This window comes from Phyllostomus hastatus, unplaced genomic scaffold (genome assembly GCF_019186645.2).
Source record: "Phyllostomus hastatus isolate PE091 unplaced genomic scaffold, TTU_PhHast_1.1 phas_contig_150, whole genome shotgun sequence".
NCBI classification, from domain to species: domain Eukaryota; kingdom Metazoa; phylum Chordata; class Mammalia; order Chiroptera; family Phyllostomidae; genus Phyllostomus; species Phyllostomus hastatus.
In genome coordinates, this window is record NW_025333611.1 from 39735945 (window position 1) to 39748117 (window position 12173).

Consider the following 12173-nt stretch of genomic DNA (forward strand, 5'->3'; position numbering starts at 1 on the left):
GTGATGGGCAGGTGAAGGTCAGGAACCTTACTAAAAAATGTTCACAAATTGTGCTTTATCTTAGATGTTTGAGAGTCAGCAGGACACTAACAGTGTCACAGCCAAGCGGTGTGGGGGGGTGAGGGGGACAGTGGCTTTTAGACAGATTCAAGTGAGAGACCAGAATCATAGCAGAGATGTACCTGTCAGAGTGGTGGGAAATGTGGAGGGATTGAAAACCCAAGGGGTGATCCAGAAGGTGGTAACACAGAACTCAAGTCCAAAGACAAATATTAGAATGAAGATAATTGACATTAATAGCAAACACAGAGAAAATACACTTTTCATTTTGCCACAGATTTGGAAAGTTTGGAAGTTGAGGGGGTGATATGTCCTGGTATTTGTGGGTGATCTTTAATGCACGGGCTCTTCCTACATCGATGTTGGCTTGCTAAAGGCCGACCGCCTCCTCCCCCAGCACCTGCACTCCTCTTCCTCATATTCCCTGGCCTGCGTGATGCCACCTAGCTGGAGAACCAGGACAGCTCTCTGTGAGTCCCCTCTGTCCTCGTGCCCCCACGTCAGTCAGTCAGTCATCACTAACTAGGTTCTGCCAGTTTTGCCTCCTGAATCTCCCATGATTCTGTCCACTCCTCTCCCCACTGTGCTTGCCTAACTCAGGCCCTTTATCTCCAAAATTCAGATCTCATTTTGGATCTCTTGTGTTTAAAACTCTTGGGTAGAATTCTGATCTGGACAAGAGGGTAGCAGTAGGTATTTGCTTCTTAATCTTCCCAAATGTCTTTTTTTTTTTTAAATGAGCTTGCAGCACAGCAAGAAGAAAACCCACAGACGACCTTCAGGGATACCAAGCAGCCCGGCATACCCAGGAACGCCCGGGAGGGAGCAGTCAGACTGGACTGCCAGCACCCGAATGACCAGCACTGTGGCTCTAAGGAAGGAAGCCGGGGAAGGAGAGGGGTCGTCCCGCTGGTGCTCAGAGCCAGAACCCAGAAAAGAGCAGGCACTTTGAGGGAGAGCCCGAGCAGACAGATCCGAGGACAGCAGGTGAAACAGAAATGGCACCACAGACTCTTAATTTGTGAACGAGTGAGAAAGAGGCCTAGGCCTTCACCACTGAGGAGCATCAGGTGCAGAAGGTGGTGGGGTAGCTCAGCCCTGGAGGCCCTCGGCACCATGTGAGCACACCCATGCACACCTATGCTCAGCCCGAAAGCCAGCATCTTACTTAATGGACAAATATGTAGATGTTCCAGCTACGTATGACAAAGCAGAGAGAGCTGCCCGTGTGCCAGTCTGCTGCCCACTGCCCTGCTGGAGTTGGTGGCCCGAGCAGGTGGAGGAAGCAGGAAGATGGACAGGACTTGGAAAAGTCTCTCTGTTTTCCATTGACCTGAGTGTCTATCTGCAAATCTCAAAAGAATCCACTAAATAACTACTACACACAGGAAAAAGATTTAGTAAAAGAACAGGATGTAAAGTTAACATGCAGAAATGATCAGGAGATTTCATGGGAGTAGAAGGCGCCATTCACTCAACTGGGTGGTGGGTGGATCCATCTCAGTGTCAGCTTAACAAAAACTGCAAACTCCGTGTGGGGAGAACTGCAGGGCGCTCTGGAAAGACTCGGAACGCACTAAATGGGAAAGAAACACCTCGTTCCAACTGAATGTAAATATTCAATAAAATAAAGATGTCAGTTTTCCTTAAGTTTATTTATAATTTGATCCCAATAAAACTACCTTCACCTATGGGAGGGGGGTAAGGTAATTATACAATTCATGTGGAAGAGTAAGTAATTAAGAATAGCTACAGAAAACCTGAAAAAGGAGCAGTGATGGGTGGCTGGCCACACCACGTTTTACGGTGCATAGAAAGCCCTTATTTGAAAGAGTGTTAAAAGTTAGCCCATGAATAAACAGAGCAACAGAACAAAGTGCAAAACCCCAAACAAGCACAACTGCATGTGGAAGCGGCGCCACATGTGATCAAGAGCATCGTTTCACGTGAGCGGGGAGCACAGACCCTGTGATGAGTTGTCGTGGGACTGAGAAGGATAGTGTTTCATCCCTCACGTTGCACACCAGGAGAAATTTCAAATGAATCAGAGGTCTAACTAGAGACAGTAAAGCTGAAAATATTAGAACAAAACAAGGGCTACAGTTGCCTTTACGATGGGAAATTTGGAAAGCTTTGAATCGTGGCTCAGAATTCAGTAAAATGAGAAAAGTGACTGTTTTTAAAGGAAAATCAAAAGATAATTGAATGACCAACCTGAAAAAAGATATTACCACATATTACAAAGGGCCAGTGTCACTGAATAAAAGTAATTCACTTAAAAAATGCAAATGGTACTTAAAAAAGTTCTGGACAGACTTCCCCAGAGGAAGCATTCAGGTGGCGGCTGGCACCCAAGGCAGATTAAAGCCGCAGGGAGACCCACAGCACTGATGCTGAATGCGGAGAGAACTCGGGGACCCATGTGGCCCTGCGCTGCTGGTGGGAATGCAGAATGTTCCCTCACTCGGGAAACATTTGGCAGGGTCTCAGAAACCAGACTCAGTCGACCATATTCACCGACCCTCCCTGCCTTGCAGGTGTTCACCCCGAGAAAAGGAAGCGTGTGTCCTCATGAAGACTCATGCAAGAAACGGACGCTGTGTTTAGCTGCACCCATTGGAACCGGAATCTGGATAACAGTGCTGAGCCCCCTCAGCAGTGGAGAGATAAACTGCAGTGTTTATCTCTCCACTGCTTTGTGTTTGCAGTGGGGCACTGAACAGCATGAGAGAGAAGGGAACTGTGGGTGCGTTCAACAACATGGATTCAACTCCAGATAGTTACACTGAGTGAAAGAAATGCTCAGCAAAGTAGTACATTTCATTTACATAAATAAATGTAAATATCCCATTTATGTTAAACTGGTAACACTAGAAAGTCAGTTGTAGGGCGTGGAGTGGGAGTTGGGGGAAGGGAGTGGGAAGAGGCTCAAAGGCGCTAGGGGGCTGGTGGGCATGCCACCTGATCATGCGGACGGTTTCCCCGGGTCCCGCTAAAGCAAGGTGATGCACAGCATGTGCGCGGTTCACTGCACGCCCGTTCTGCCTCTGCAAGGCTGGTGTTTACGAAGAGATGCGCGTAAATCATCTGGAGGCCTTCTATGTGTGTGCTCGCATGTGTGTGCGCGTATGTGCAAATGATCGAGTGGGCACTTAGAGATCAAAAGAGGCTCGAGAGTCTGAGTATTGGGTCAGATTGATTAACTGTTGGGTCAGATTATCTCACTGTTTTGTGCGATAAGACAGTGGCACCGAGTGAAAGCCCACGTCTGTAGACATAGTGAAGACTGTGGGTGCAGTTAGTTTTACAGGTTTGCGATGTGCTTTGAAATCTCCTGGAACGATACAGAGAGAGAATAGATGAAAAATACACGTAAAATATGGATAATTGAAACTGGGTGATGGATGCAAAGAGGTTCGATAAATTATCTTTGTATATTTTTAATTTCCTCTAAAATTGTTGTGTTTTTATTACTTTTTTTATCCTCAGGGTAGAATCCAAGGCGTTTCCCCTTTTAGCCCCCACAGTTTAGAGCCTGGTTCTCTGTCCAGTGGCCACCTGTCCCGTGTGCTTCTCTGCACCTGTTGTCCCCGTGTAACTATTAATAGGGCCCTCTGGCTCTCAGAGCGTTTCAATCGGAACAATAAAATGATGCTCACCCTACTCATCCAGTTCATACTGAACTGGAATTGCCTTCATATACCTGCACTTCGCACCTGTGTGCTTTCACTGCACTGTCTTCGTCTGGAGACCCCCTCTCGACCCCCACGTTTTTTCCTACCTGATGCTTTCCTGCTCTGTTGTCCAAGCCTTGGCAAGGGCATCACCCCACAGAGCCCCCTGACCTCGCTCCCTTGTGCTGCCACGCCCACTGGGCCAGCTCAGGGCTGCTGTCCTTTCATCTTGGGTTCTTGGTGTCTGGCAGTATTAGGAGCGTCTGGCAGTGTCTGACAAATGCAGCCCTAGAGATTCTCGGACTCCTCCCCTTGGTGCCTCCACCCTGGAAGGTGTGTGTCCCTTTTTGAGACCACAGAGTGTGGCAGTGGCAGAGGCCAAAGCAGCACTCCGAACCGCGTCTGTGCCGAGGGCGGTGCAGTGAGCTGTTTCAGGGAGCGTCAGAGATGGCCCTTCACTGAGAAGGAGCTGAGACAGTGGCGTCTACAGAGCAGAGTGGGGAAACCGTTAGCACAGTGAGGGGGGCTCTGACATGTACCGGAAGTAGGTTCTGACAACACTGCAGTATTTCCCATGCTTATTGATATAAAACGCAGTGGCAACTGTGCCACCTGGTCTTTGGACTGTGTCCCCTTTTTCGTGACACACCCCCAGCACTGGCTCTGTGGGAGGACTGCGGTTGCTCTCACATGCTGCGACCTGGGGTGTGCTGTAGGGTATGAGGGCCTCTATCCGCTAATCACTTTGAAATAAACAGTGTTCAGAGATCTTGCACTTAATGTCTGTTTTTCTTTATGCTGTTTATAGCGTCGTCTGGGAGATGCAGCCAAGAAAGCCATCAGCAAGCTGACGACCAGAACGGTGAAGAAGGGCGACAAGGTACAGTGACGAGGCACCTGCGACACTGCTCAAGGAAGACGGCAGTTACGAGTTTGAGCTGGTGGGAGAGAATATTTATTCCCTGGCCGTTTGCGTCTCATTTCTTAGGGTATAATTTTCTCCAGGTATATTCTAATGCTTTGCTTTAAACTGGCTTCTCTTTGAAATCGTGTGCCTGGTGTGCCAGCCATTTGGAGGCCTCGGCCGGTGCTGGACTTCCCATGCCCTGGCCATGATTAGCTCCCCGGGTGACATGCAGTCACGCCAGCCGTGGCGGTCCCAGAATTTCCTTCTGCCGAAATTGAGCGTGCTTTGGGGAAGAACACGAAGTGGCTAGGAGTGTGCGTCATCCTGTCTGCTTTCTGAGACTTGGCCACGTCTCCTTTGTGTCTCTTTCCTTCACCCCTTAAATGGAGCGCTGGTTAGCAGGGGCTTTCTCTGTGGGCCTGACAGCTGGCAAGGAGGGCACGGCATGTCAGGGCCAGGCCGGAGAGGCGGTGACAGTGGCTGTGGCTGAGGCTGCTCACGCAGCTCCGCATTCGGACCCCAGGTTATGCCAGAGCCCTGCTTCTGCCCTGGGAGAACAGGACAGCAGCTTAAAGTGAGACCATCAGGGTTACCTTGAGTGAAAAAATCCCCGCTCTGGACGCATGACACCAAAACCGTCCTCCGCCCTCACCCAGCTCTGCTGCTTCCCCAGAGAGCTCGGGTCAGTTCAGATGACCTCTCACCTCAGCTTTACCATGTGATTGACTCAGCTCATTTTATTCTCACAGCCTGGACCCCGCCACACCCATTCCCACTGACACCGCTCAGGGAAGAAAGCAGGGCACACACCAGCAGGAGATAGGCGGGGGGGGGGGGAAGGGGGGCGAGGCAGGGCAGTCGGCCCCGCCGCAGGGGCCTCTTGCAGCCCAGTTGCCTTCACCCTGCTTTGTCCCCAGGCCAGCAGAACACAGCTGTTCTTTATTGAAGCCCACACCCCCTCTCCGTGTGGCTCCCCTGGCCCTTCCAGGAGGTAGTATAACAGACGGTGTCACCTGTCCTGGCTCGGGTTCCTGGAGATGCTCCATTTGACAGGAACGCAGGGACACTCCTCCCCACACCAGAGACAGAAGGGCATGGTTACTCTGGGTGACTGAACACCTGGTTGGACCTTCCTGACTCCTGATAAGGTCCAGCATCTAGTTGAGCCCAAGGTTCTGTACCCCAGATCTGTGACTGTCCTTGGGGTGGGTCTCCAGGGAGCCCTCTTCTGGGGGCTCCTGGAGAGTGCCAGGTAAGGGGGTGCACAGCGACACCTACAGGCCAGAAAGAGACACAGCAGGAGTGGGGACCAGATGTGAGCCCTGTCCAGGGTCACAGGTGGTTTGAATCCTGAAAAAAATTAGAATTCTGCCCTCTAAGATGTTTCACAAACAGAATTAGTATTAATTGTTACAAAATACTTCCAAGACAAAATTGATTGGTTTAGATATAATACAGTTAAGCAGGTGGATGCATTAAATTTTTTCATAACCTTTCACATTGTAAGAATTCATTTGGCCATAGGAAGGTTTTTACTGGGGTCATTTCTCCTGCACTGATGCACTTTGGGCCGTAGTGCGTGACTCCAGTTTCTGTGCTTTGCCTTTCAGGAAACAGACCCGGACTTCGACCACTGCGCCGTCTGCATAGAGAGCTACAAGCAGAATGACGTGGTCCGGATCCTCCCCTGCAAGTACGGTGACTTTCTTTGCTTAAAAGAGAGCATGGCCAGAGTGGTCAGTGTGCCTCCCTCTCGGGGCGGGGCCTGGGCCTGCCTGCCTGCACGCTGCCCCTGAGGGGCTGCAGAGAGTGGTGGGCCAGGCCCTGGCCGTAACTGGCTGCACAGCTTTCCTCTGGTCCTAGAGTTATAAGAAACTCGGGGCACAACCTCCAGCTACTTCCCTAGTCTAGAGAGCAGTAAGGTCGAAATTTTAACTCTGTGACTTCAGCGGGTTTGGAAACTAGCCCCCGTTCCTCCCTTCCTCAAATCAGAACTCGTACCCAAGCCTTTTGAGCCTCGGCAGTGCACACGTGGGCAGGGTGCCCAAACTTGGGCACTGGGGTGGTCCTTTTCTGAACATGGGTTACATGGAACAGGAGTGTGGCTGGATGCTGCGTGGAAAGCACCTGTCAAGAAACCTGAAATCAAAGGTGTTTCCTCTCCCCTGTCCCTGAGCTCACAACACGTCCGTCCCCACAGCTGCGACCCTCTCATCATGCAGGATGCACTCGAGTGAAACAAGTAGCAGCACTGTCTCCGTGAGCCTCCTGCACAGGCGGCAAACACAAGGCCCACAGGGGGAATCCAGCCCTCCACCTGGTTTTATCTGGCCCGGCACCTCATTTTTCCCCGGTGGCAGCGCCAAGCTCTCACTTAACTGCTAAGGAGTAGTTGCCTTTACACAGTCCTAAGGTTACATTCGGCCCTTTGAAGGCAACCAGGAAGCTGATGTGGCCCCCTGGTGAAAATGAGTTTGACACTTCTGCCCTACTGGTATGATTTTATTAGAGTGATCTGTTTTTAGCCTAGGAAAACCTGCTTAAAAAAAAATGGAACCTAAGGATAACTAGTTTATACGTAAAGGTAGACCTGTGAGACTAAATGGGAGCCATGATAGAACGTTTAATGAGGCAGTTACTGGTTTTCTGCCATGTGGCCCCTCACAGGCCGAAACAGGAGGCAAAGGGAGATGCACCTGCGGATCCAGAAGAGGTCGGCGCACACGTCGGAAAGTGTGGCCGACTCTCACCTGCTTTTTAAAAATCTGTTTTTACCTGCACAGATTGTTTTGACTCCGGAACGACCAGGGAAAAGCCAGGTCTTTCCAGATACTGTCTTCCTGTTTCAGTCCAGGGTTCCAGGGTATCAGAGCCACCGGGGGCCTAGGAAAGGCTGTGGGAACTGCTCCTGGTCAGACGCTCGCTGACCTGAGCGTCTTCCTCAGGGGCCTCCGCCAGAACTGGGATACGTTGGGGGCTTGCTCCCCATTCTCTCCACCCACTGAGCATCGGCTCTTCCAGAGTCCCATTGGTGGTTGTCTTTTTCCTTAACGTAGCCCCATGCTTTCAACCCCGCCTGTGTGCCAGACTTGCTGTGGGGCGTTCAGAAGCATGGCAGGTATGTGCAGTTATATCCTGGGAGGTCCTGACGAGGCAGGGCCATGCCCTCCCTGGGGGTCTAGAGCCCTGGTGGTCTCAGTCTTTCCTGTGGCCCCCTGCCACCCAAGGAGGCACCTCAACCTATGGCTGTAGTTCACTTCTGAGTATGAGAATTACAATTTTTGCAAACCTACAGCATATCTGTACACCCATAGTTCTGGCTCCTCTCACCCCTACACTGCCTGTGTCCACCTTCTGCTTTCGTTTTGAAGCAGGTAGATGTTTGCTACATTTACGTCCTAAGCCTCCATAAGTTGTAGCTCTCTCTAAAGTATATCGCAACCCCTTCTCATTGAAATGTCGACAGCAGCGTGGCCCTGGGTGGAGTGAAAATGAACTCTGTGCATCAAGCAGCATTCCATGGGACCCAAGCTGGTAACTTTTGACCAGAACAGGGTCTCAGCCTTGGCACTGTCAACATTTGGGACCAGATCATTCTTTATGGGCTGGGGGTTGGGCCGTTTTGTGCACTTCAGGGTACTTAGCAGGGTCTCTGGCTCCGGCCCCGCCTACAGCTGGACGGACTCTAGGTGCCTGCAGTGGAGAGCCACCAGCCACCGAGAGCATGGCCCCCACTCACACACGTCTCTGCTCCAGGTCTTCTCCCAGCCTTGCTGCCAGGAAGTTCCTCTCAAGTCCCTTCACTTTCACTCTTGCCTTGTGCTGCGAATTCCTCGTTCCCTCAGCCTAGGCACTCTGCCCTTGCTCTTGGGTCTGCAGGTCTCTGACACCGAGGAGACCTGTGACTCTGCTGCTGCTGCCCTCTGCTCGAGCTGCCCTGCAGCTCTGGCTGCTCCAGCCCCAGACGCCGCAAAGTCCCCCTCTCGCCCCCGCTGCCTCTCTGGTCCTCACAGCAGTGTGTCGGGGTGTACTTGTTTTCCTTAAACTCCTTCTTCACTCATCCCTTTCTTCCCATCCTCCTACACTTCCCCTCTCAACCTCAGAGAGAAAACAGTGGCTGTCAGTCAGCTGAAACTGCTTCCTGAGCCCCCCACCACCTGCCTGGCCTACCTATACCAGGTCTCCACAGGCGGCCCTCTGTCCCTGGGCCTGCTCCTACTCGGTCGACTGCTCCCTCCAGTTCTGCTCCTTCTGTTACTCAGCAGGGCCCAGGCCTTCCCTCACCAGTGTCCTGGCTCCGAGACCCAGCTCCAAGCACCGCTCTGCAGCTTCTCCCTGCACAGCTAGCCTTGGGAAGGGAGCTGCATTCACTGTCCCTCTTTTCCTAAGTGTGGGCAGAAGAAAGGCCCAGGGGCTTTTGTGTCAGTCTGTCTGTCCTGGTTTTAACAAGCCCTGCCTGGAGCCTGAACTGACCTTGTTGGCCTCTGATGCATGACCTTTGCTTTCCGTTGCCCATCCAGTTGGTGTGCTGTGAACAGATGGTAGCTGGTGGTGCACTGGGGCCCCCACCTGTGGCTCTCAGTTACAGTCAGTTCTCCTTTGGGTGTTAGCCACCATGTCTTTGAAATGGAAAAGCTGTGACCTTATTTAGACCTCGTTTATTGAAAGGTCAGTCAGCCACGTTTTTTAGTGGATGAAGATACTCTTCATAAGCAGAGTGCTGCACCATGGACACATACACATCTAAGATGCCACATGAGGAGCTAAAATGGGTCAGTCACCTGGCTGTGGCTGACCTGTCACTGTGGTACCCCCACCTCCGAGGGCAGGCCTGCCTCTGCAGGTGTCTGCTGCCACCACTCCCAGCCAGGGGAAAGAGCACTTGTCTCTGACTTTGAATAATCTTGGATCCTTTTATATTTGCCAGGTTCTTGCACAGCACCAAGAGGCTGCAAAGCTGTGACAATAACTCCCCTTCACTGTAGACTCCATCCCGGCCCCAGTGCTGCTCCATGCGTAGCAGCACGGCGTGCAGGGCGTGGGGGGGATGGGGCGCTGCATCCCAGCACGACTGGTTTCGCTCTTTCCATGTGCCATGCCTTGCACACTCTATATCCCAAAGTGTGTCTCGCAGGAATAAAGGACTGTTGAAGCTCAGACCTGCTTGTCGTTTTCCTGTTTCACTGTCCTGGACTTGGCCCTGCTTTTCATTCCAGCCCACCATTCAGCCTAAATGCGTAGGGCCCTCGCCTGCTTTCGTGTGCACTTGTATTGCTTTATTATTTGTATCGAGTCTTTTGTAACAGTGGGCGGGGGCTTCTGCAAGGTCTAACTGGCCCGGGTGCTGCTCTCGGTGGGGGGCTCCTGAAGCCACAGTAGGTCACTCTGGTGCCTGGCACACCCACCTGTGGGGTTTATGGAACATGTGAGGCACTGCAGCTACTCCACGCCTGGACCTGCGCGTAACAGCGCAGTCCACGCACGTCCTCGGTGCTGTTCTGAGGGTCCCGTGTGTGCGGGTTTCACAGCGCCCTCCACGCGCATCCTCAGCACTGTTTGGGGGTCCTGTGTGTGCAGGTTTCACTGGCCACCGCCGCCACCCCTCACCCCAGCTCTCAGCGGTAGCAGCTGGGAATCGGAAAGGGTGCCAGTCCAGGGCGGATGGTTCATGGCTTCGCCTGCGGGAAAGCAGAGACCTGCAGAGCTCAGTGAGGAGCTGGAAGCGGAAGTGAGAGGGCAGAGGGAGTGGCTGACGGAGAAAAGAAACAAGAGCAGGGCAGCTAGTCTCCAACATTCCCATCAGCTAGCAACCTGGAGAGGGATGCGCGGAGGGATCAGACTGCTGAGGTCGTCGGGGCGAGGGTGGTGGGGAGGGAGGGTGGCTGGCTGGCTGGCTGGCTGGGCTAGGGATTGGGGCTGGGAAAGCTGTGGGTGGACAGTCAAAAGGAAATGGTGTGGGCTTTTTAAGAAAATACTTCTTTCAAATTGCGAGTCGTCTAAGAAAGGGAGGCTCCCTGAGAACCAGTCCGTCTCTGTGCCCTTCACTGGGCGCCCACAGCAGGGGCTGAGCACTTCCTGTTCCACAAACCTACCAGGAACCGTCCCAATACAGGAAAAACCTATAACTGAGGTTTAAAGGAAGAGATGAGCAAGGAGCGCTCAACTCCGGCAGCTTTAGAAACTAAACATGGGGGTGTGCTGTTTTGTTCTTCCTGAATAACCAAAAACAGGCCAGAGAGGTGGGACACAGCGGGGGAAGTTCAGAGGCCTGTAGAGGGGGCGGGGCTGGCCCCAGGCCACTACTTGGCACCATTCTCTGGTGTCTCCACCCACACACCTGCCTCAAGCCAACTGCCCAGCCACCCCTGGACCCAGTGGCCCTTCTAGGTCACGTGTCCCCGTGTCTTCTGTCACCTATCAGCATAAAACTGGCCTCGAGAGCCTTCTTGGACTCCCAGCCCCACCAACCCTGAGCATACCCCCAGTCTCTGTGGGCCTCCCAAAACCTATGCCAGATACCAAACAGATGTGTCCTGGTGGGGGAGGGCCTGGCATGTCTGTCAGACCTAAAGGGGCCTGCATCCCGGAGAGACTTGAAAGCCTAGTTCTTGTCTTTGTTAGACGGCAGCCAGTCAGGCACCGTTGGCAGCCACAGGGGTAGCCGAGCTCTGGGCACCGCTCAGTGGCACCCTGCAGCACAGAGCCATTGTCCAGGACACAGGCAATGAGAGCGGACCTGTGGTGCGTCCTGGACGCATGTTTGGTTAGGTTACAGCTGCCGCTCGGGACGTCTGCCTCTTCAGTAACAACCTTCAGGTTTAAATAAAAGCTTTCAGGGGTGGCTGGGCCCTGGTTCAGTGCATCCTCTGGCTCAGTGCAGGTTGCAGGCTGGATTGATGACATCAGTCTTCAAGATCTTTGTTCTGACCCCAAAGACATGGATGCGGGGGCACCGAGTGGGCAATAGGGGGATGGGTGTGTATTGTTCTGGCTGAAGTGGTCAGCACAAATGTTTCTTCCAAATCCCAGTGGAACAGTTTCTACACCTCTTAACTTTTTAAAATCGAAATTGCATTTTTCAACAGCTGTATTTAACTTTGTAAACTACGTATAAATCGAAGTTTTAAAGACATACCATGGTTCAATATGGTATCTTTCTCAAAATTTCTTCCGATTCCAAAACACGATTCTAGTTGTTGCCACGGCCCCTGGCGTGGGCTTGTCCCTTCCCATGCAGTGAGGACCCCAGCCCCCGGAGCTGACCACGCACACTGTGTCCTCCCAGAGGGCTCACTCCTGCTCCAGCGTAGCAGCCCTCCGTGACTGATCATTCACTCACTCACCTGAGTGAGAGAGAATCACCTCTCTCTCCCTGTAACATTTCAGCCAAAAATGGCTGAAATACGGTTCATCCTTAACGATAGTCCCAACTTCCCTGTAACTTACACAGACACTTAGCATAGGTTGCTTACAGGTTTTTTGTTTTGTTTTCTTTTTTTTTTATCCTCACCCAAGGACATCTTTTCATTACT

The 12173-nt window shown here is 52.2% G+C and overlaps 1 protein-coding gene across 4 annotated transcripts in view; it reads left to right on the top strand.

Moving 5' to 3' along the window:
- Nucleotides 1-12173, top strand: part of RNF130 (ring finger protein 130) — a 106267-nt gene that overhangs the window by 55371 nt on the left and 38723 nt on the right. For all 4 annotated transcript variants that reach the window (XM_045828919.1, XM_045828909.1, XM_045828929.1 and 1 more), the window contains exons 4-5: nucleotides 4543-4614; nucleotides 6252-6334. In XM_045828919.1, coding sequence (XP_045684875.1) covers nucleotides 4543-4614; nucleotides 6252-6334 — 155 coding nt within the window. The remainder of the gene's footprint in view (nucleotides 1-4542; nucleotides 4615-6251; nucleotides 6335-12173) is intronic.